Source organism: Syngnathus floridae, chromosome 4, assembly GCF_059516105.1.
Source record: "Syngnathus floridae isolate MCC-2025c chromosome 4, RoL_Sflo_1.0, whole genome shotgun sequence".
Taxonomy (NCBI): domain Eukaryota; kingdom Metazoa; phylum Chordata; class Actinopteri; order Syngnathiformes; family Syngnathidae; genus Syngnathus; species Syngnathus floridae.
Window position 1 is genome coordinate 18,941,616 of NC_142416.1, and position 25,275 is coordinate 18,966,890.

The following is a 25,275-nucleotide window of genomic DNA, read 5'->3' on the forward strand; positions in this document are numbered from 1 at the left end:
AGGACGCATCAATTGGCCACGGCGCAACGCAGCCCAATTAGGCCATGCAGGGCAAATGGGCCTCTGGAGGGACCTTTGTTCTCGGCGCCGGCGTCGTGGTCTCCATTAACGCGTCGTGGAAATGCATTAAAATAAGACAAGCCAAATGCTGCTGACTGGTTATCGGCGCTAACGCTCTTCATCAAGCCGTAGGAGTTTGTTTATTCAGATCATTTTAAAATTAATCATCAATCTTTGTTGGTGATATCGCTAGAGGTGTTAAAATTGATCGATTAATCGATCACAAATGGATGATCAAATTTTCTCGCCTGGTGTTTGAAAAATCGAGTAATCATATAGAGCTTTTTTTTTCTGAACTAAACGTAGTCCAAATCTTCTCATTTCAGACTCCCAAAGTAACAATTATCAGATTTGGAAGGTTATTAATAAATAAAATAAGAATAACTGTGAGATGATGGCACAACTTTATGCTCATTCTGTTTAAGATTTTTTTTTTTTTTTAAAGTCTAATGTTAACAAATGCCCCCAAAAACAACTGCACACTTTCTAAACTCGCATTTCATTGTTACTTCGTATCCCTCCTGGAGCTGTCATTTTTTTTTTTTTTTTTTTTTCTTGGCCCCACAAAGCAAAAGTGATTAACGCAGATGTCTCCGTCACTTTAGCAACATAGAGCAGATTGGACTATAATGTCCCGCGGTTCCCCTGCGGATCACTCAAATGGAATTGCTAAACATTTGGCGTCGCTTTGTTAGATGAGAGCGTGACAGCTTAGCATATGGCTGCTTTTTCATCCGTTTTCTGTCTTTATTTATATTTACATGCTGTTTTCATGGGACTTAATTGTCAACGGGAGAAGCGTTTTAATTGGGTGCATCGTTGCAAAAAAAACGGAAGATGGTGGACATTATCGCCCCCTGCAGGTCACAGGTATTCTGGCATTTTGAAATCATTTCAAATTATTTTGGCATAATTTTTAAATCTTCAATTTTCACAGCTCTTTTGCATTTTTTTAAGGTCAACGCATCGACGTAAATGGCATCAGACTGCGGTTTTATTATTGGGTTCAGTCTAGCATTAAATTATAATGAGCACGGTCGAGCCTGCAGACATGACACAGCAAAATGCAGAAATGATATAGTTGAACCATTAAGAAAGTCAAAGTAGTCGTATAGGTAAGAGTTGGAGTCGTATTTACATTTCAGCCTGGAGGAGGAGCATTCCAAGAGCAGCAACAAAGGCGATGTTCAGTTCTTCAAACTACAGCGCTATCTAGCGGTCATTTCTGGTAAAACATGTAGAGAATAACACGATATTAATAATAAATATGATGGTTTGTGATAGCCGTCCAAACTGTGTGAAAACTACATTTATCAATACAAACAGCACACACACTTGACTTTGAATTTTATTTAGTCCACTTGGAAATTTGTACATTTTTCTCGCAAGATTAAAAAAGATGTCATCCACTTGGCATCCCATAATCACAAAGATACTGCGGGGGGGGACAAAAAATCCAATGAAGGCGTTTTTTTTCTTTTAGTAGGCACGTTTTTGTTTTCTAAAAAAAGGTACATGTTAAATTTCATCAATGGCAAAAAAAATATGTACAGCTTAGACAGCACACTTTTGGGATATTTCACAGGTTAGTAAGGCCATTTTGTGTCCCTGACGATAGTAACCAGTCTGAAATAAACCGAAGAGGGGTCAGAAATGAGGCGAATGGACCGTGGAAACATTCTACGTACAGAGAATACGACACTCAAATAAATTAGTGATGACTTTTACAGGTCATTAGTACGCGTACCTGATTTCGACGCTCGGAACTTATTTGATACCTTTCGCATAAGTTATAGAGAAAAAAAAAAAGTGTCGGCGATGTTGTAAAAGCTCACAGTGAATGCGTCCGCTCGTCGCCATGATGGACGACGGGTGCGTCGTCACCATACCAGCAGGATTCTACCCTGCAGAATCTGCGCACCTTCCGAGTCAAACATGCTAAATATTCCGAACAAATAAAAAGAACACGTCTTCCGATGTATATACATAACACTTTTTGTACACGTCGACGGACTCCGACCGCCAGCGAAACTCAAACCGAAGCAGCGGTTGACAAGTTCCGTCTTTTCGACGCCGATCGTTTTCCCGCCGCTGTTTACGACGAGCGTCTTTCAACTAGTGGTGACAGAAAACCCCTGCTAGTAAGAATTGACGAACGATGGTGGCCGGTCCGCTCGCTCCCCCGACTTCCGCAAAATCCCGCCGGCAGTGCAAAAACCAGAAGATGGCGGAGTGGTTACGGAAATGCCACGAAGGGCGAGGAGTTCGGTTGTGATAACCACGCACACACAAAAAAAAAAAGGTCACTTGGCTCCTTTGGTTGCCGTGTCCGTCTCGGTGGATTGGCGGCCGTCGTTCCAGGCCTCGCGGGTGCTCTTGAGGGCTTGCGTACGTTGCTGGTCCACGACCACGTAGTCCACGCGCTCGTCTGACGCCGCCATGCCGGAGCCGTTGCTCTTCATCTGAAATAGGAAAGAGAGGGGTGAGCACAGAGATAAAAAATATATATATACCATATACATAAACGCCACCTACCTTCCGAGGTGGAGTGGATTTGCCGGAGTCCAGGTCCAAATCCAAGTACTCCACCTGCTTGTCTCCTTTGGGCTTCACCATGGGGCTACTCCCGCCGTCGACCGTCATCGGTGGGCCCAGCTTTGTGCTCTATAGCCACAATTAAAAAAAAAAAGATAGTCTGATTGATAGAAGAGAGTGAAAAAGGCAATTACAGTGATGGAAAACTCACTCTGGTGCTGTCACAATAACAACAAAAAATTGTTTTGTTGAGAAATTTGAGCATAAAATTGCTCTAAATTACACAATTAAATTAATTTGGTTGTTCCATTGTAACTACAAATAGAAAATATGTGGAATGAGATTTTTAATATCAGGATTTTTATTTTTAATCATTCTCAGTTTAACAATTACAATGACATTTGCGCCATTGTGACAGCACGCGACATATTCAGGTCTTGCCCTTGTGTTAATTTGAAAACTAACATGTAGGGTGGAGTGATTAGAACTAAGATGGCGACTAATCCGACTAACCAACAGACGTGCAGCTAAAACCGCCGATCACAATTAAACAGAAAAAAAAAAAAATCCACTTCAAGATCCAACAAACACCCAAATTGTGGCCGTGGCAAGTTCCAGCCTTGCAACCCTGCTCACCTCCTCTACGGTGTCAAGTTCCTCCACCTCCCTCTTTATGGGGGTGATGGGGACCGTGCAGTAGAAGGACTCCTCTCTACGCAAAAGGAAAGAAAAAAAAGCAGGAGGAAGGGGGCGGCGGAGGAAAGAGGAGAAGAGCAGGTAAAACAAATGAAGGCAAAGAAATGAAGAACTCGAGGGATTACGGCGCAGCAAGGAAGGTGGTGAGTGGCTGGAAAAGGCGAACAAAAGGGTTACAACGACTTCACGGCGCCTTCAAGGACATTCCAAAAAAATAAATAAAGCAGATTTCTTCCGAGAACTGAAAACCTGAAAAGCAGAGGAACAGAAATAGAGAATGAAAAGTAAAGTAGAAAAACAGCAGGGAGGGAGGGGGGAGGAGGAGTCCGTCTGGAGCGGCCGGTCATTTGGTTTTGGGAGATGAGCAGGGACTCGAAAAGTGGGAGACGGACGGGAATGGCGATTACGCAATCACACCGGAAGGCCTGCAATTTGGACTCTTTCGATTTTTTTTTTCATCTTTTAATTTTAATATATTTTTAAAAATTTACCAAAGTCCAATAAAACGAAAATCTTATTGGGTGGATCGACATGATGTGCTTATGTATATGCTAAATGTCTAAAGTGTATTAATTGGGGAAGGGCACCACTGCATATGACAAGATAACGTTTTTGACTGAGAGTAACGATGCATCGTTGTGTGTTACATACTGGTTCATCTGACTGGTTCTTCATATTAGAGAGCATGGCTACATAATTCTCATCACTGTCCTCGGAGTCAGTGCTGGAAGCGGTGCTATGCACCGACGGGGGCCGGGCGGGCATGGGGAACCTAGAGAGACTGGGCGGCATTCACAATGTTTACACACAAACACACCACTGAGAAACAAACACAGGGGCCCGAAAGAGCCCCGGCGACATTCAACACGGAAATAGAGCTCGCCGCTCGAGCGTTACATAAGCGTCAGGGGGGGGGGGATCCCCCGGACTACATGAATGCATGGAAGGTTAGTGGCTACTTGAGTGGACTGTGGAAAAGGATGTGTTCACTAACAACCAAAATAGAGGAGGAAAGTGTCCCAAAAAAAAAAAAAAAACCCTCCATTAGTGAATGTTAAAAAACTTGAGTCAAATGGGGTTATTGAGTAAAAAGTCGTCTCAGTAGAGCCACCTAGTGGAGACAAAATGCAGTTCTTTTTTAAGGCGTCATCTCTTCAAATTGAAGAGGTTTATTTGTTCAACAATTAATGGATGATGTAATATAATTGAGTAACAAAAAAATAATTTTTAAGAGTATTAACTGGCTGAATTATGTGAACACACCCTTGGTTCTAGTCACCACTAAGAAGAACAAAAAAAAAAAGTTTGTTGCACTAAGAAGAACAAAAAAAAAAAAAGTTTGTTGCACACTTACTCCCGAGCAAAGGAGCGAGTAACGGGCGAGCGGACCGGCGTGCAGGGCTCCTCCCATTCGGGCAGTGGTTTGATCTCGAGTGGAGCGGGTTTACCTGAAACGACGTACAACCGGGTCATGATGGACAACTTTGTCATAGAAAAACTAAGTTAGTCGTGGCTGGTTAATGGTGGTAGATTTTAAATAAACATTTTTTGTGCCTTATGTGATAGCATGTGACTCACTAATATTTCATCATTATCTTACACAATACTAGAACCCAAACACCAGGATGACATGCAAAAAGAGTCAAGAGGAAGACTTTTTGGGTCCAGTGAGGGGGTACCTACCCTTGCGTCGTCCCCGCGGGAACTCGCCTACAGTTTGGGAGTCGGTTCGCTCTAAACCGACCCCCTTTGATCTTATTACTTTCGGACTCTGACCTGATTGGCGAAAGAAGACGTAATCATTTTATATCACATCATATGCCAACTCCCCCGCCATGCAAAGCTGCCCAGCTCGCCCCCCTCCGATTATGATCGCCATGACAACACATAGCCCCCCCCCTCCCTCATGAAAAACATGCACCACACAGCTTCCCACACAAAGACTGACATCACAGCTGTGCATGCATGACGAGCTGTGCAGAAGCACGGAGAGTCCTCGGAGGCGTGTTGCGGCAAGAAAAAAAAAACTGACACGCACATGGTGCGAATGCAAGACTGACAACTTGTAATGTTTGGGATAAATAACTTCTATCGAAAGTAAATTCTTCAGACAGGCTAAGATATTTTTTTCTTTGGCACAAAAATCTCAATACATGGAGCGTCACACTCTTCGGATGTAACATTTAAGGCTAGCCAAGTCCCGTTTCCTCGCTGTGGTTTCCATATTTGACTTTGGTTTCCATGTCCTCTCTGACCCCCCCCCTCCCGTTACTCAGCATTTAGCCCAGATGGTAATTCCCCCTCGCTAGGCGCTAGCTCATCAAAGCGCTCCATTCACGCGGGCAAAACAAAGGGGATGGAAGGTGACCACTCCGAATGCATCCCGCGTAACCCCATAAACAGTCTGCAGGGTGCCTCGGGTTCAAGAGCCCTTTGACAAGGAGCTCAGTGTGTTTCGGTTTGAAGAGGATGTCACGGAGGTCCAAAATAATTCAAGATGGGCAAGTTAGTGCTTTTGCTACTCATGGCGGACATTCAAGCAGGCACACAAATTGGTTAAGGCGACATGTACTGCAAAGTCGGCATTCCACAAGCGCCCCGGCAAACAACAGACAGTGGTGGTACCTTCAAGTTTCTGCTAAGGGGTCATATCGTGGTGAATTTACCTTTTATTTATTTATTAGAAATATTATTAGTTCTCCAAAGTGCCAGATAAATCTTCACCTACCTTCTAAAAAAACTTGAATAAAAAAACTTGGAATATTACATTTATATTTCCTTGGCGGTACCACCACAGCGACAGTTTGTAAGTCACGAGCCTACCTTTGCGATCCGGTTTAAGGTTCCGGTCCACAGGCGGCGGCTGGCAGTCGCTAGGCATGGGCCTCCGCGGCGGCGTCTTGGGACTGGAGCGGAAGCCCATGTGGGCGGGCGGCGGCACTTGCTTGCCCAGCGAGGAGAACTCCATGGTGCTGGGCGTCATGGGGACGTAGTTGGTCTCGTGAACGGGCTCCGAAAAGCTGCCCGAGTGATGGTGGGACGGGGAATTGGCGCTCATGGGGACGTAGTTCTGGTCCACCTCCTCGGAGGACTGGCTGCCCACGGGTACCATGCCTTTGTTTTTCTACAAGAGACCCGCCATTTTTAGTTACAACGATTATCAAGCTTCACGTTTATGTAAATTGTAAATATTTTTTGGAGCGCAGGTGAACAAACTCACTAAGTAGCTGTTGAAACTTTCGTTGAAGTCGAATGAGCAGCTCTTGTCTGACGGGAATGATCTGGGAATGTCATAGCAGTCCTGGGAACCAAAATCTAAAAAAAATAAAATAAAAAGATAATAATAAAATAAAATAAATAATAATAATAAAAAAAATGCAATTAAATACAAAAAAAATTACAAAAATAAAACAATACATAAAATGATACAAATTTTACCAAATTTAACACATTCGCCTAAAAGCACAGATGCCAATAAGAAAATAACTGATCAATGCAAACCTTTGCGTAGGCGCGAACAGTCGACCGTTGCGATCGTGTTGCTGCGTAACGCTTTATTCCCGCCACTTGTTGGCACACAGTAGTTGCCGTCGGTTTCCGAGGCCGAGCGCGGCACGTAATAAGTGTCTGTTGGAGAGCGCTCGGCGGGGGGCGGCGGCGGTCCGGAAGCGGGTTTGGGTGGCCTGGGAGGGGGTAAGACGTCCCCGCCCCCCTCCGAGGAAGACAAGGTGCGGGGGACTTGGTAGGTGGCGTTGGCTCCCGGCGTGGGCGGGATGTCGTAGCTGATGGACAGGTTGCGGATCTGCGACTCCACCGAGGCCTTCCGCGAAGGCGTGTTGAAGACGTACAGCTCGGACCCGTCGCCGGCGAGGTCCGGGTGGGCCGTGGGGGACGAGGCCGATTTGGGGAGAAGCACGGTGTCCTGATAGGGACACACACATTAAAGTGGGCACTTGTATGTCAAGTTATCAACCCTACCTGAGAGTAGCTGCGTGGGAGGTGGTAGAGGCCGTTGTCACTCCGGAGGGAGGCGCCCCGCGACGGGGGTGAGTCGTACAGAGACGAAGCGGAGGCGGGGGCCGGGTGCCCGGCGAAGAAGCCGTTCTGCGAGCCGTGCTTGGCCGACGACGTGGACGACGTGGGCGTCCGGTGGGACGGGAGGTTGTCGTTCAGGTCCGTCTCGGAGGAGGTGGACTTGGAGCACTCGGTGTGGGCTCTGAGAGGACGAGATATGGATCCTTGAGTTTGTGGAGTCCTCATAAAAATGTATGAAATGAATGAATGAATTTCTGAAATGCTGTTGGTTAATTCCAAAACATGCTTCAAAATGGAAGACAAACACCTTCCGGAAGGTTTTTGGAAAGATGTTTTAGTTTGGTCCGGGTCAAACAAGGCACACGGCAGGCACTTTCAAGCTGAATGGCCGGCCACTCACAGACTAGCCTGAGGAGGAAGAGTCCTGCTCTCGCACTCCTCCAGGAGCAAATACTCCCGGTCTCCGTCCAGAGACGAGCGAAGCGGCACCGAGCTACGCGGGGATGGGGGGTCCAGTAGGGATGAAGAAAGGTGGGTAGGGCAAGATGAACGTCACTCTTACCTGTTGGCGTCGGGCTTTTTGCTCTCACAGTTGACCAGCCACAAGTAATCCTGGGGCTCCTCCGTGCTGGATTGGGAGTCCAGATGCCGCACGCTGACCGGCTGGTAGGGAGGCGGCACGGCGGTCAGCGCGGCCGCCGCCGCCGGGCCCATCGCGTTGCCGAGCGCCGTGTGCGGAGGAGTGTCCACGACCGGACCGCCGATGGCCGACTGCTGGCCAGCTTTGGCAGCTTCTTAAAGAGATGGGAGAGGGCGGCGGCCATTTTAGCATGTCTCTCTCAGTTCATTGGTTGTGACCATTTCAAATCATCTTGCTGTATGAACGATATTTGGAAGCGACGGGGAACAGGAAATTAAGTTCTCGAAACCTTTATTGCTCTTGATGTGTGTGAGGAAATGAAATATTTCGCTCGTGTCACACACCTCCCTTCTATCCCGCCGTCTTGTATGGGTCAGCGCGATTATGCTGCGTGGAAACGCCATGTGCGAGAATATTTGTCGCGAGCAGCTCATTTTCTGAAAGCGGCCATTTTTAACCAGCAACATTGTCAAAAAAAGATGACGTTGACAAAATAGTCCGATTTAAACCGACGATATCGCCGGAATTGTTTTCTTATTTTCGTTTCGAGTTTGTCTGTCCGTACCGTCATCGGTGGGGTTGAAGCCGCAGATGTCGCAGATGCAGCGAACCCACGTGTTCATCTCCTTCTCCGTGTCAGCCACCAGGTAGAAGACCCGGTCGATGGTCTTGATGTCAAAGATGAAGCTGTGCTCCAAGTCCTTCTTGTTGAACGTCAGCCCGGCATCCACCTAAGGATCGGTTTCGTCCGAGATTTACGAACAAGCGCCACAGTAAAAAAAAAAAATGCATTTGGAGAGCAAATGTACCTGCTCGCACAAGTTCAGGTCAATGACACGAATGGGCTTCTTGGCGTGGTCATTCTTGTAGTACTCCAGCACATCTGGGTCGCCTGTCAAACGGCCACTGCGAAGCATAAACCACCGCTTCTTCCATGCCTGTACAAAACAACCCAAAATAGGTGAGCGGGTTCGAAAAACTTCATCCAATAATCCGGCCCACGACTTGTACAAATAAAAAAATAAGAGGGGAGGTCAAAATTAAGAGGCAGTGTAGTTGCAAAAGTGTGCACACCCTCATGTAACCAGGTTTGAAATACTACATCCAATAATCCGACTGTTGACAAATAAAAAATATGGCGGGTCTTAAATTCTGCCATTTTGCAGAATCTCAGCGTCAAAGCGGCTAATTATTAGTTCACATAAAAGCTCTAAGAGGTCATTTTGCCAGTGAATAATGGTGGCAAGGGCACGTTACAATTCAATGACAAAACAAACAAAACAAAAAAAACCACAAAAATTAGGCTAGGATCGCTTCACGAAATACCAAAGTCAGCCGAAGCGTTACGGAAGAAAACATAGAGATCCGCCAGATAACGGCGTGTGTGAGGAATTTTAATAACAAGGTTTGTTGATTGTCGCTTTTGGGAACGACAAGTGCTGGGGCCTTGAGGACAACGCTCTCTCTCGCTCTTCTGGGGTCTCTCTTTGTGAGCAGGCCAAGAGCTTTCAGAACACCCTCGCAACTTTACCGGCGGCCTAAGTCCGAGGAAGCACCAAAACTTTTAATTTTTTTTCCCCTTTCATATCACCGCTATCAGTATTGCTTAATGTGGTCACGATCAACATTTCTCGTTTGCTTTAGTGTAGTATAAACAAACAAAACCTCACACAGGAACATTTGTGTTATTGTTATCTTGCGGGGAGAAAGGAGAGCGGCTCTCGCTTTGCCCTCCGGCATATGACGCCGCCATTTTAGGTCAAGTTACCCACTTGGGGATGCAAAGGGGACATTGAGCTAAGGTTACAGCGAGGCGGCCCGGGCAATGGAGATGACTGACTTAGTCCGATCAAAACAAGGTTAATGCTGGGGAGTAAGAAATTCCAGTAAAAGTGACACGACAGGTTTGAAGAGCTGTTTTGCAAATTGGTGGTAAATATTTTGATTTTTTTTTTTAAAAAAGCGAGCCCACATGAGGAAGTCCTCCAGTTATACAGTACACAGTGGATGTTTCCAAAACATCAAGTCCTTCAGTTAGCCATGATGCTAAATGCAAAATGTTGTTCAACTCTTTATCTCTTGTCAATCAAATGATGATGAGTATAAATCAAAAGCAATTCAAATTGCCAAGGCTGAGTCCGCTTCAAGATGACAGACAGATCGGGCGCAAGCGTGCTATGGTGATGACTTCAAAACGCTCGTCCATCTGTGGGCTTTCACATCGTTTTTTATTTTTTCATGGGGACTCAAACCCCTTTTAACTCCAAATTAGATTTCCATCGTAATGCCTGCAACGCTGTCTTGCAAGTATTGTGAAACTGAAGTCATCGCATGGGTTTTCCCATCACTGTCGGTAAATAGCGTGACACTGTCGAACACACAACAAAGCACACTGTGGGACAGCAAAATGACAATGAAGGGCCATCTGTTTATTTCCAGAAGATGACAAGTCACACAGAAACAGACCTTGCGTAATTTTAGTCAGATACTTTTTATTGCTTTGCTTTTCAAACTTTTCTTTGTAACTATTTTGATTAAAGATTGTATTTTATGACAGGTTATACTTAATTATGCAATGTGCATTGAGTTTAGCTTGTGTATGCCTTGCCTCGCCTATAGGGGGCGAAAGCGCGGGATCATACTATACTTGATGTTACGAGCTTTGATTGACCACCAAATACCGCAAAAACTCACCAAAACAATGACACCATGCTACGACAAGTACCCCGACATACCTCAATCCTTAACGAGTGTGAAACCAGAATCAATCCTGTTCCGTGTATTCCATAATTGGCGGGAAAGCTCAAGATCAATCCTCCTAAATCCGGTGCCAACTTCAGTTCTCGGGAGCTGGCCTGGTCTCAGAGTTGGGAATGGGACAGCATGGAACCAAGTAGGATGGGGACTGGCATACGCCCCCCCCAACCAACCCACCCATCACCCCCTTTCCTGGCATCCCAGCTGTCCTTAAACTTTTCTTCCCCCTTTTCCACAGTCTCCTCTCCTGATAGGATGAAAAACAGGAAGACAACATCCACTGGTCCAACCCAGTTCCTACAGCCCGAGGGGGTGGGGGTGCAAACAGAGGAGGTATTGAAGGTCTGAGGTTAGGAAGGGTCAGGGGGAGATGCCAACTGAGTTGAGTCACATTATTAATGATGGAGGGGGGCTCATGATTCAACGAGGCATTTTGTGGTGGTGCGGTTCACGAGCGAACATCCTGACAATTTGATGCTAGCGAAACACTTGCCCTGAAAGTCCATCAAACTAAACATGGACATCTCATCATCACACCTGAGCACTTCCAATATCTTCTATTTAATGGCATTGATAAAAGGCTTGGATGTGCATTTGGGATGCAAGCTAAAGTGCACTAAATGCTAATTGCTCATAGCGGGCTCTTAAATTTGAGGCTCATGTGTCAGAGCGATAATGGGAAGAACGCTGGGTTTTTAAACTGTAAGGAATGTAGCCTGGGGAAAAAAATAAAAATAAAAATTAGCATTTGCTAAGCTTTGCGATAAATGATGCACTGTTAGCAACTTAGCAAAAAACTGAGTAACCAGACCATCTGGATTGTGGGCAAATGACCTGCATTGACTCATCCTCATTTTTGTTGGGATATAAAAAAAAAACATGAGGCGAATGAATAAAAAGGCGTCAAAATCATCAGAGATGGTCTTGTTAAAATCAGCCGGCAAAAACACCAGGCCACATTTTGGCATTTTATTTCTAGCTTTGATCTGTATCTCATCCATGCAGGAAATTAAAGAGAGCATCCACAGTAATGGTTTCATGCTGCGTTTGGTGGAGGAAAATATGGACGAGTTGTTCCCGTGAGAATCTATTTCTTTTTTTGTGCAATGCTAAAGAAATACTCGATTGAATATTTCATCACATGTATTGGTGCAGTAACACAAGTAGACAGACAATATCTCATTACTTATCTCTGTGTTCTACTTCTAACCAAGCCTTGCATTCCAGAAAGAACCACACAAAGATCCAATCATGATGTCACCAGGTTCAACAAATACCAAAATAGACTGGACGTGCTTTGACCAGCGTCATGGAGCAGAGTGTTACGTTGTATTTGCGTTAAATGGCAGCCGCGGAGCATTTCCATGACACAGCAATCCAGTTGGACTGCAGTAAACAAGTACGCACGGTGCCTGACTATCAGGTCACTAGGTCTGCGCGGGAACAAAGAGCGCTCTGCAAAGTCGAGGGGGGGGGGTAGAGCGTCACATTTGGCGCTCGCGGCCTCTCGGCGACAAAAGCTCGTCTGTACTCGGTGCCGCCACTTGTATAAATCTGTCTTTGTTTGCGCGACATGACTGGGATTCTTGCGCGCATTGGCTATTTTTACATCTAGCTAGCGCCGCGCGGGGCAGTTAACCGGTGGGCAAAAGTGCAACGGCCATTTGGCCTCGCGTCATAACGCCCCGCCCCCCACCCCGTCCTCCGTTTGCTGGAGGCCAAGGATGTGCGCCGCGATTGTTAATATTTCAGCTTTTCAATCATTCAAACGTTTTGATCTGCTGAAATAGATTTTGACAGACCACTACTGCGAATAGCACAAAAATAATTAATTGACACACCACCTAACTGTTAAAATACCAAACTCAAAATATATTATGTCTTGATTTCCGTGTGTTAAAACAAACAATGTAGTGGTGCGGTATTTGTTTACACCTTCAAATCTTATCAAGCAGAGCAGAGCGGCGAGAAGGAGCACGTAGTTGATGACCCGACTTCCTGTTGGATGTCATCAGCACATCCCCACGACCTAATAAACGTACGCCTGAAGGACATTTGATTAGGAACAATGATAAGGAGCTTTCGTCGAATCTTCGTAACGTGTCGAATATCATCCTTAATCCCTCGACTGTCGGAGAGAAAACAAGAGTGGATCTTTGTTGAACTGAGCAAAAAAAAAATAAAATTAATCGCACGTCCCATCTTCCCACACGCATGGGTCAGCAAAGCACAGAGCGAGAATCTCGCTTGTTCCACAAGACACAAAGTGAGAAGACGGCTATTTTTAAAAAATATAAAAAGACTAAGCAATGGAAGAATACTCAGTTGTTTTTTTTTACATTCAATATTTTTTTTTAGCCTGTACATTTAATAAAAGGATCAACACGGATTAAAAATGCAAATATTAGTCCAATCATGTGCAACTTTAGCAATTTAAGGCAACAGCAAAGGCAAGTTGGCACCAGCCCAAAAACAGCACTGGCGCTATGCGGCCCGGCATATTTCTCCCGAGGTCACATTCGTGCATTCTTGCTTTTCGCCAGAAATAAATTGGCATCTGCCCGGCGTGTAACGCAAAGACGCCGCACGTGTGTGTTTGTTTACGTGCCATAAAAAGGCCCGGGGTTATGTGAACGCCGGCTCGGATGACGACGAGGAGACGGCGCCGCGACGACCGGGATTGGGTTTCTCTGCATCAACGATGTATGGATCGGTAAGCCGCCGCGATCAAAACAAACTTGTTATCTTGCACATGAGCCCTCGAGTCAGCCGCAAAACTGCCGCCCTGCCTTTCATGTGCAGCTGTGAAATTCTCACTCGACCACCTGACCAGAAAATAAGTGCCAACTGTTTCAAGACAAGCCACGCAAATAACCTTTTTTTTTTTTTTTGGTATGAATATTTCCTGTAATTATGACTTGACTTGAGTGAGCATAGACTACGTTGCATCATGTTTTATCTAAAAATTGACCGAAATTGAAAAGTGGCCTCGTAGCAGCAATACTGTGCAGAGGAAAATCAGAATTTGAAAAAAAAATCTTGAAAATCAGTATTCAAGACTCCGGAGCTCAAATATCCATAAAAAGCAAATTACCCGTATCAAAAATACTCAAAATATACAAATTTTATTTTTATGATTGTTCCTAAGACACAACTGAAGCTCCAAATATTGGAAGATGGTGGAAAATATCATTTCAGTACTTCACATTAAAGTGTCAATCTCGCATCCTGATGAATCTTTCACTGCGAATCTTGCTTACCACAATTGTCAAGAAGAAAAAAATCCAGCTCCCAAAGTACCCAAGCATGTAAATTGATTTGAATTGTCAACCGGGGCGGCTCCACAAAGATCTCTGGGGGGGCGGGGTTGGGTACCTCACTATCATGTCATCATTCCATATCATTCAGTAGATTGGTCGCAGGGGATACAAAGTGATGGGAAGACTGAGAGAACGTAAACGGAGAAGTGTGACAATTTTGTTCGGGTGCGTGGTCCTCCGGTGACTTGCCCGAAAATCCTCCAGGCGCTCAAGAAAGCTTCGACGTGAGGGTAAAGTATTAACTCCGGTTTAAACATTAACGCGGGCCGACGTCGTCGCATCGAAAGCGGCCCTTAAGCGCCACACACACACACACACACACACACACTCCCAGTACCCCTGCAGCAATTCCAGAAACATGCACATAGGTTGTGAAAGAGCCAAAGAGGAAAGGAAAAACACACACAAGACAAAATAACATCCCTTTGTGGAAGTTTCCACGTTGTTAGCATTTTTTTTTTTTTTAATCTTCCTGCTCATCTGTTTCTCACTCAAACACACACCAGACTTGAAAAAAAGTTTCCTGTTTTGCCTCCTTTTGTCACCGTGGTTGTGTTAGCGGGGGACACTCGGGTGCTATCTTTGGAACGCTAAAATGCTACGGCTAACAAGTGACCCTCGAAGCTGATAATACGCATTAATACATTCGGCCATTTTTCTAAATTTCAGCATAAAACGTTCCGTGCAGAAGACACTCGGAGAATCGGGGGTCTAAAAATCAACCTGACAATTCTTCGGTTTTGTAAAGTTCTGTCACGCCACCTGCAGCGAATTTGCCACGGTGGAATAAACGACATCAAAATGGACTCAGCAAACGTCTGACTTTGGAATTCGGTCGCTCTGAACAGCGTGAATGAAGTCCACGCGACATCAGTCGCCTGGTATCAGAGGTGTAAATGAGTCATGATGTGGTTGCAGGATGCCGTTTGATGTGAGGCAATCTCCTGCTTTGCTGGCTTCCGTGTAAAATGCTCCGTTGGATACATTTTGAAGAGGTTGAAGTTTCTGGGAAGGTATTGGCTAATCATTTTGAAGACCGAACCAAAATGAATGGCTTGAAGGACACGGGCGCATCAATATTTGGATCGTAGTTGCCGACCGGATTTATCGAGGCAAGACGAGTTCTGCCTCCGGTGTCAGGAGGTTCAACGGCACTCACGTGTCCGAGATCTTAGACCGGCCACGCGCTACCAAGATAAACAAGGTGTAAAAGTCGATGACCGCGTGAATGGGAAACAGATTATTTAAATAGATCAATTTGATATAGAACATGGAACAATGCTAATTTTGAAACAACTCAAAACATTTCTTCTGTCAATTAGCTCAAGCAATCCACACTGGGGTTAAAGAACAACCTCACAACTTGGCAGATGAACTAGTCCAAAACGAGTCGCTACACAAGACAAAACACAAAATCACTTACTGGTTATCTCACAAAAAACGTTGCCTGGATTTGAAGCATAATCCGAGTGAAAAAGGGCAGCGCAAACCGAGCGAGTCGCCGACCAGCCCCCTTTTTTTTTTTTTTTTTTTTTTGTCGAGTGTGCCCGTGCTTCCTGCCGAGCGCACTGACGTCCCTCCCCTCCTCTTCTTACTCCTGTCCAGTCTGCAACACCCTGCTCCAATAACCCCTGACCTACAGGAAGTAGACACAATGGACTGAAAATAACACACACCGCCTCCCCTGGCAACAAGCGCCCACCCTAACCCGTGCAACGCTCCAGCACAAAACCTACGCCCCCCGACTCCCACGAGATAGGTGACCAAAAATATGAAGGTGCTACTCCACTACACGACACCCACGTGCCAAATACTGCACCCACCTACTTTCCATCAGCGTGAGTGGAGAAGACTCAAATGGTCTACAACGAGAAGCACGCAAGGTGCGGCAGACACGAACGGAATGGAGGATGACCTGGAAATTTTCCAGGACCTGCCGAGACCTCATTTAGAGGTTTTCCATGCTGATCTTCTGTCGAAAGTTAAATTCCGATTGTTACACGTATCTCTCGGTTTCTCTTTCATTTTGAGATCCAAAGAACAACATTCCGGATACCAGCGGCCAACTCGAGTCCCTAGTGAGGTGTTCCTGGCTCATCCGACTGGAAGGAGACATGCTGGAGAGATTGTGTCTCCCGTCTGGCCAAGGAACAGCTTGGGATTCTCCTGGAAGTGTTGGATGGAGTATTTTAGGGAGATGGAAGTTTGAATTTCCCTGCCAAGGTGACACAACCCCAGAAAAGTGGAATAAAATTGGATGACGGATGGACGGATGGACTGATATGTGGCTGCGAGAACAGCCATCCATTTTCTATTCTGTTTGTGCATTGTTGCCTTTATTGACCTGGTCGGTCCATCCTCAGCCTTAACTGATCTCAAATCCAAAAGTCTAATCCAATCAGTCCAATGAAAAGGAATACAAATCACATTTGGCAGTCAGTGAGAGGTTTCCTCGGAGCTGATCTAATTAGCTGCTCTCTCTCTCTCGGAGGCCCATCCACTCCCACAAATGGAGCTGGAGATAAAGCACTGCCTGATTCCTCTGAGCCTGATGTCTGTTCGGCTATAAGGACGAGACGTCACAGGGTGAACCTTCAGGAGGCGAGGCCCGAGAGCGTGCCCGGGCTTGTTCCTCTGCTAAACTTTGCACGACACACCTGCAGACAAGTCCCCTGAAACTGGGCAACACCTTCTCCGCCGCCGACGCTTTCTGTTGTGACGTTCACTTTCAGTTGAAAGGGAACGTGCGGGGGAGAATGCGAGGAATTCCTTGTATGCTAATCGTAGCAGGCAACAATGTCACGAGGCAAAACGACAAAGCTTTCCTCGCTGACGTGTCGGACTTGTCGGCGGCTTCAAAGACGGAGGTGTTCTGGGAGATGTTCTTGAATGAGGCAATTATTGATCCCACAATGTAGCCCCCAACATTAAATAGCTACTTGGGCTAGCTCGTACATAGCAACCGGGTTTCCAATCAGGCCACCAATCAATAGCTTTTACTCTGCATGGCGGAAAACGACATGAAGGGTCAAAACGTGCACACACACATTCTTTTGCAGAAATCCTCATCACATGGCTAAACATTTACAACCTGCTGGAGAAACATTGTGTTCCTTGACATGAAGTGCTTTACTTTCACGCCATTGTCTAAGCAATGGGAATCACTGCTGAAAGTCATTCCCAGACTGGATGAGCTTAATTAGCGTCCCTCACACAGTGAGCCCTATTCAATGGCTAGGAGGTTGTGCGTGCCTATGTGGTAGTCCCGTCCAATCACGGGACATGTTGATCATTCCCGCCGTATCTCGCCGTTTGTTGTTGCGGTCTTCCTGTCAGAATCTCCCACCACACCAGATAAGTTGCAACCTTGAAACTTTTGTTTTTTGCAGTATGCACGGTCTTGCCTGGCTAAGTCAAATCGCCGGTCGAGTCACATGCGCATGTCAAAGCGGTGCGGTTGGGATTCCACGCATTCCTTTGGCCCGGCACGATCCTGCTTTGGCTGTAACCACTGACGAAATCGAGTCTCGGGCCAAAAGTGGAGTCTCGGGCCAAACTGCTACAGTAAATTGTTCAAAAGCCAAAGTCTGGCTCGCTATTGGATTTTTAGTCAATACTAAGAAGGCCAAATCTAATGTCTTCAATGGGATGAATAAAGCATGTAACCATCTATTGCTACCTACCTCCACATCCATCCATCCATCTCCAAACTGTCCAAGGTCTAGATCCAGTATGTATACAAAGTGCTCAGTCCAAAATACATGGCATATATCCAGCGGTGAAAACAAGCCAGCACGGGGAGCGGCAGCCATCTTGTACCGGCTTAAAGGTTGTCCCACATCATTCGAGAAGGAAAGGTCAAGGGGGCGTGAGCTGAACCAACAGGTGGAGATGGCGTAAATGCTCTCTTAAATGAGCCGCGTGAACAACTGCGCAATGACCATTCCCACTTTGAACTGCCAATCGGAGAACAAGCCGGGACCAAAGCAAACACAAAGGATCGATCGATAAGTCTACTTTCGACAATCAAACAGATCGAGAATTGTAAACTCGTCTTGATGTTTACTAGCACAAGCTAATGAAATCAAACAACGATGCTAGGTATCTACCTCACCTGTTTCAAGCACTGCTACATCTTAAACGTGCAATGTTCACGAAGCTTTAGCTGTAGCATTAAGTTATTGGATCAATAAAAATCTTCTTGTCCACAGACAAAAGCGATTAAAACGACGTGTTCACTACACAGCTGACCAACCTTCAGTGCTTGGATGATGGACCTGATCAACTTGCTGTTTATCCAACTGCGCCAAAAGACCGTGAAGGATTCTAACGAGACACCGGTTATCCAAAACCAAGTTCCAGGGAAGCTTTCGAGCCAACAAAGTCTTCTAAGCAAAGCAGGTCGAGCAGCGCCTTAGCTTCTAATCAGGTTGCAAATGAATACTGCGTGGGAGGCGGAGTCTTGACTGCGTTGCTGTGTCTTTTCCCAGCAGTTGTGTGTGTGTGTTTATATGTGTGTGTACAGTACACATGCGTGCGGGTTGAACCACGTCCACGGGCTGGAGGCCAGGCCAAAGATATCATGGAGCACCATAGTAATGCTAATGCAATAAGAGGGACGGTAGCCATAACAGGACCACTGGTTGAAGTCAGAGCTGTATTTCCAACCTGAAGGGGGATCCCTAAAACTAAAACGGGATTATCTGCTCACGTCATGGTTACAGGTGACAGATTTTACCTGCCAAGTTCCGCAAAGGCCGATGATAGTTAAATAGTTTTAGTTTGCGAAATTGGGGCGGGTATGCATACAATTTTTATTTGCATTTAATTAAAAAAAAATTAATACGCAGCCATATCAGAAGCATGTCAGTCGAGAGTCGAAAATTGCGCCACTTGAACGACATTTGTTCGAACGGCAACAAACAAAGACGCAATTAGCCCACCGCGACCATTCCTGTGCGTCTGACTCACGGCAAAGTGGGAAATTACACAAGTCGGTGGCGATATTTCACGCGGGATCTCCGACGCGGCTCCGGCTCGACAAACACGCACACATGTTGGCCGGCACACAACGGGTGTCGTGGGTCGTGCGAGCCTGACAGCGGTGGGCTATATTAGGGGGCTGCAGACACAGCGGCGAGGGTCAGATCTCACGGTGCCACATAGCTGGAGGGCCAGCTGTATTTGTGCGCAAGTGTTTGTGTAACGACAGCTGAACGCTTTTAAATGCGAGTGGTTACTATACCGGGAGGTACGGCGGGGAGTGTGGTGCATGTCTGCCTCACGCTTCTGAGGTTTGAATCTGCTGCGTGTGGAGGTTCTACGCTATCTTCATGGATTGGGTTGTCTAACATCGAAAGCCTTATTAGGACGGGCTCAAAACTAGCATTGGGATTCCACAAAAAAAGCTGCCTGGATTGCTTTTTCTTTATTATACCTGTACGTCTGCTTTTTTTTTTTTTCCCCAAAGTCTTCTGTGTGACAAAGTGAAAACACCTGCCCAGTGAAACTCTCAGATTTCTCTGTGGAGGAGGCTGACCGAGCAAGCTTTGTGAGGCAGTCTCCTCCTCTCCTAGAAGTTGGCAACCACTACAAAGATTAGACAAAAGAGTTTCGGGCCACACAGAAAAGGACAACAAAACTCTAAGAAGAATCATGTTGAGTTATGGATGGCAGTTTTAGAGGAATTTGGCAAAGTGACACTGTAAAATTTTACTGTGTTACAAATCTTTTCATTTGATGATCCGGCCAGAGAGTTTTGGATCTTTATAGATTAGTTGATCCAGTCTGTTGATGACATCAGTTATGGACCTCATCCATAATGACATTTTTAGGACCCCCTTAAATTTAGTGGAGGTCTGGTGAGTGAGTTCAAGACTCAATCAAGATAAATTGATCACTGATTATCCCGCATTCAGGAAACACTCATCCCTTGCTATTCTGCTTGACTCTTCAGCTAATTGTCCTCGATCTAGGCAAATTCATTTTCGCACGCCCACCCAAAACGGACAGGCAGCAAAGCAGCACAACGAGTCTTAAGACCCCTCCTCCTATCCCTTTGACCCGCCATCTGGTAGCCATCAGCGTCTCACACAGGAAGGGGCGGCCAAGCCTCGCCGGGGCGCCAGGGAGCGGCTCCGCTATCCCTTTGCGCTGAAGAAAAAACAATCACACGTTGCATCGTATGGCAGGGCAGGCAGATCCTTAAAGGTCTTCATTTTGGTCCAACGATAATCCTGACAGAGCCATATCAGAGACATTCAAGGGTATTCCAAAGTTTAACACCTGGCCCAGCAATTGATGCTCTGATTTCTGCCATCCCATCACAGAAAATGTTGACAAGGCTTAATAAACACCACCAAACTGACGGGAATCCGATAGATTGCGTAAGGGTATTCTGCGATGATTGTGATTCCATTTATTCATCAATTTTCTGCCGCTAGTAATAATATCAGTGGCACGCAAGGGTGTTCCATAACCCCTGGCACGTCTTCCATCGTGTTTCAGTAAATTTTCTTTTTTAGTCAATTGACGACAAGCTTTTACTGGACAGCTTTCTGTATTTGGAGGTCTAGCCAGAGCCATAAAATAGTTATTAAGAGTATTATTCTGTGAAATCGGGCACAGGGATCTGAAGTTTAACACCAGAAACAATTGTCCCTGTTTGACAAGTACTTTTGCTGAGATACATTTCTGCTGTCTGAAGTATTATCAAAGCAATGAGAGATATATATAAAGATATTAATCCATGACGTCAAGGCTAGGTGTTCAATTTATCGGCTACCACTCACTTCCCATCAAGACAGTATCGGAGCCAAGACAGACCTTAAGGTATTATTCCATGATGCCATGTCAGGGATTTACACAGGAGTCAATTCTCCGGCTATGTTCTTATAAATCAAAACCATAAGCTTGTGCTGATGTCATCTAAGAATCTCATTGTCTCGGTCAAAGTGTTACGACAAATCCTGCTTTTTGCGGTTCGGTATAAAAAGACTATGATGCAGCAATTGTGCATGATCGGCGAGTAAAAGAGGCTACAGTCTTGACCGAGCAGGATGGGAGCACAGAACAGGCTCACATTCCTTGCCGCCGCCGCCTGCCAAGAGGCGCTGGGAACGGGGTATGAGAAAAGAAAAAAAAAAAAAGCAGGAGAAGAGAACAGAGAGCTGCTCTCTGCGGAGGCCGGCTCATGGAGGTCGTGTTGTATTTTTTCTCATCCCTTTCTCTCCATCCTCCCCGTTAGGATATTCATAGCTATGTATCGAGCTGAAGGAGTTTCCCGTGATTTTACAAGCAATCGGGGAATGCGCATGATGATATATTTGACCTGACTTCACCGAGACGATTTTTTTCCCCCCAAATCGGCCAATCAGACAGGATAGTTATTCATTCATTTTTTTCTTAAGTGTGTCGGCCAAGTTGCTGAAAAAAATCTCATATTTTGCTCTGAAAAATGCTGTAATTGTTAACTGTACAGATACTCATCAGACTCAGCAGCCTTGATAATCGACCGGCATCTCATGATCCTATTTCTCCTAAAACGTGATTTTCTTGCGTCACTGTTCTTCACAAACAGAACTTGTGAGGATGGCAAGAGGTCAAAGTCAACTTGGCAAATTTCCGTCTTTGGAAGTCGTATCAGTGGCTCGTAACTGGTTTCTTGAGACCTTGCCGGGGTGTGATATTGAACACCTGACACACCGCACAACCCGACACTCGGTTCTCGCGTCGTTATTGAAAGCGCCGCTGTCCAGAAGTATTTTATATCGTGACACCATACAATTTCCGTCTTGGGAGATTATATCGGTTCTGCAACAAAGCAGCTTAAGGATATTATTTCTGTTAACATCAACTTTTTCGTTTTTTTCTCTCGTTATTGACGTCTACCGTGATGCCAGCACAGTTGTCCCTTCTCCCGCCCTGTCATGGCAACTGTCATGTATTTTGAGAAGCCATTTCTACAGAAGCAATTGTTGCTGCCCAACGAGTAGCACCCGATTCGACACTAACCCCTCCTGCCTTACTGTGGCAATTGTCGACAAGTCTTTATATGTCACAACAGTTGGTGCCGACGCCAATTTCTCGTGTTGGGAGGGAGTGACAGACTGATATCAGGACGGGGATTAACACTTGAGTCACTTCTCGTAACCCGCCAATTGTCTCGAGCTTTACATATCCCACCTGACACCGGCAAGGTACTAACGGTAAATAAATTGGGGAAAGCACCTCTAAGGTTTATCACAAATCTAAAAATCCAGTTGCGAATGAAAATGTGACCTAAGTATCCCGCCTTTGCTAGGCTTTCTATAAAAAGAAAGGCTCTTTCTCCAATCTCCAAAGCAAATATGGCTCAATTATACAATTACAGGATGCTGTGTCTCTGCGTGGAAAGTCTTACAGCTTTTATCCCGCTTTCAACGAGTTCTGTGTAGAAAGCACTGGCAAATAAAAGCTATTACGTTTTCTGCTTGTCATAATGTCGAAAAGGCAGAGCCGTGTAACTGATACCCCGGTGTACATCACCACGGGCGCTGGTCCCAAAAGTGGGTGGCTAAGGATAACAATTGTAGCAGCACCGCTATGAATAATTCATAGATATTTGTTTGTAATGGACATTCAATTATTAATGACCGGCACAATCCATTTCACAGACGTCAAATGGATGTGTTGCGGTGGCGACGCGGCCTGCCTGCCAACTTGTCATCTTTGGCTAGGCTAAGAGAGAGGCTAACGCTGCATCCAGCTTGTTTGTCTCATGGAAAGGTCGATCTGGGGGGGGCCAACAAAAAGTGCTTGTTTGTTCTATGTTCCACGTGCTAAGCTGATTTAATGAATCCCCCGCTTAATCTAGAGCTTTTTGCTTACCTTGCAGCGCCATTTGCTACGTCACCATTTTGCGGTGGACAACTGTTACCCAAAACAACAAACTGTAACATATGTTAGGTAAGTCTCGATGAAGAGATTAGTTTGATTGTTCTCTATTCTAACTATACGATAAAGCAATTTATGGTGTGTTATTATGACATACTTTGAGGTAAAACACAGCCGTGTGAACGGACTGCGATGGTCGAACAAAAATGAAACGAAAAGCGAGTGAGGTTGCAGGATGTTACGAAAATAATATTGCAGAGAAATAAAAAGGGAACAAAGTTAAAGCATCTATTGCTACCAAATTGCCAGATCAGTGGCGACGCAGCCTGCCTGCCAGCTTGTCATCTTTGCTTGGCTCAGAGAAAGGCTAAAATTTACCAACACCAGTCATAATTTATGATTATTTATTCTTTCAGACAAAACCGGCTGCACCTTTCATACAGGTACAGTACTCCACCTGTCTTCAAAATCTGACCTAAGACCTATTTGGCTTCATAAAAACGTTTCTTTTTTTTTCAAAACCATTATGTGCTGCTATCAGACACGCTTTGACTTTGCTCACTGATTATCAGAGCTCAAAGGTGGAAGTATTTTAGGAATCCAGAGACTTTTTATTGTTCTTCCAGCCTTTGAGGGAGACACTACAAACCAGTGGTGCAATACGAGGAAATACCGGGAACTTACAAGTATACAGCAACTAACAGAATGCACCGTGCACAACTGAGTTACCTTGCAATGCATCTGAGATGCATGCTGCAATCACGACATAGTTTCTTTTCACTCTTCCAATGCAGTGAAGAACCAGCAGGCAAGCAAACCACTTCCTTTCCACTAAACCGTATTCTCGTTGTATTCCATTCAGTGAACACATGTAAACAACAGGTCAATGAACTTGTTTTAAGCAGGTAAACACCAGCAGGTAAACAACAACGTGCTACTTTCAAGTACCAGTAATCCAAAGAAATTTCAAATGCAAACTCGGATAAATCCAACACGAGGAAATCAAGCCATGACACGTCGTTTAAACGCGCCACGTAAATTGAAACAAGAGTTAAACCGTAAAAAACAACAACAATGAGGTTATATTTAAATATTTTTTTGAAGGTGCACTTACGTAACGTCGCAACTTTTTTTCCGGCGGAGACTTTCGAAGCCACCCTGAACACACCACTTTTCCCCCGCTCATAGCTGCTGCTCGCTGGCTTTCTCCCCGTCTGGGAGTTCGGCAAGAGAATGTAGCTCTCCGGAGCCCTTTGGGAGTGTCCTCTTGTGCCTAGGAACAAAAAACAACAACAAATGGAGCACTTAATAGTTATTTTAAGAGAAAAAAACATGTATGGAGCGCATTTTATGTGAAAAGCGTCATTTTGTGTTGTTGTTGATGTGTGTCCTCGAAATGGGGGATAGTTTACCTTCGAAAGTCGCCTGTCGGGAGTCGAAATAAAAGCTCAATCAGCCTCCTCGGTGTCGCTTTTTTCCCAACAAATACCTCCTCCGAAAAAATAAAATAACAATAATGAACCGTGATAAGTTCTGTTTAGTAGTTGAAGCTCGAAAAAGTGCTGTGATTCCCGGTTGGCGGGACGCGACGCAAAGGTCCCGTCGCGCCGCGCCGGTTCATAGTTTTCGGGGTGGTGGTACTGGAGTGGAGGAGAAGAAAGGGGGGACGCCGTAACCAAGAGCTGTAACAACAAAAAGCCCCGAATGAAGTGCCTTCGCCGGCCGAGCTTTTCCTACCAGTTTACTCCTGCCGTGGTTTCTTAATTGTGATTGACAGGGTGGCTCCGTCTTTTCCCTGAAGTCGCCCTCCTCCTCTGAAACATGGCAGCGTCAAGCTTCCGCTGACACCCGCTTCCAGAAGTAGGGTGAACGAGTAATTTGCTAGTATAAAAGTCTATTTATCGTGGTTATTTAAAGTTGTCATTTCTGACGTGAAAATTTAAATTTTTATGGCACGTATTCTATGTATATTTGTATTGTCAATAAACGACGGATTTTCAGAGTGAAAGTCCGTCACGTAATTTCGCCTGGTCATCGGCTGACGGGAATCTTATTGTGAATGTCATAACCGGAAGTTGAAGGCCTTAACGCTAGCGAACTTTGCATTGTTTCAAGTGGAGATTAGCTCTGTTGTACCTAAACCTACCTTCCTTCCTTCCTTCCTTCCTTCCTTCCTGTGACCTCTTTTCCATCTCCTTCCCATACCTGATTTTTTCCCTGGCATTACCCCCCACCTTCTCCTGACAAGGAATTTCTTGACTTTCCTCAGACCTGCTTTTTAATTTGTGCATTCTTACACATCCTTCATTTTTGCCTTTACATCAGTACCTTACCAATACTGACTCAGAATAAACTTTC

General features: G+C 45.4%; 1 protein-coding gene across 10 annotated transcripts; it reads right to left on the bottom strand.

The window, feature by feature from the left end:
• Nucleotides 1–1,390: 1,390 nt before the first annotated feature.
• gab1 (GRB2-associated binding protein 1) lies at nucleotides 1,391–24,750 on the bottom strand. Of its 10 annotated transcripts, XM_088373114.1 has the most exons (15): nucleotides 24,655–24,727; nucleotides 24,330–24,409; nucleotides 24,032–24,190; nucleotides 8,776–8,904; nucleotides 8,532–8,697; nucleotides 7,889–8,120; nucleotides 7,270–7,507; nucleotides 6,793–7,213; nucleotides 6,512–6,606; nucleotides 6,115–6,415; nucleotides 4,975–5,067; nucleotides 4,646–4,739; nucleotides 3,943–4,072; nucleotides 2,596–2,724; nucleotides 1,391–2,522 (listed from the first exon to the last, which is right to left on the bottom strand). In XM_088373114.1, exons 3-15 carry the CDS (start codon nucleotides 24,101–24,103, stop codon nucleotides 2,364–2,366), a joined length of 2,259 nt encoding a protein of 752 aa, XP_088229240.1. In that variant the 5' UTR covers nucleotides 24,104–24,190; nucleotides 24,330–24,409; nucleotides 24,655–24,727; the 3' UTR covers nucleotides 1,391–2,363. The 10 variants fall into 10 exon arrangements, with proteins under 10 accessions (XP_088229240.1, XP_088229243.1, XP_088229244.1 ...); XM_088373117.1 differs by having other exon boundaries at nucleotides 7,889–8,117; nucleotides 24,330–24,750; XM_088373118.1 differs by lacking the exon at nucleotides 3,943–4,072 and adding an exon at nucleotides 3,232–3,307 and having other exon boundaries at nucleotides 24,330–24,750.
• Nucleotides 24,751–25,275: the final 525 nt, after the last annotated feature.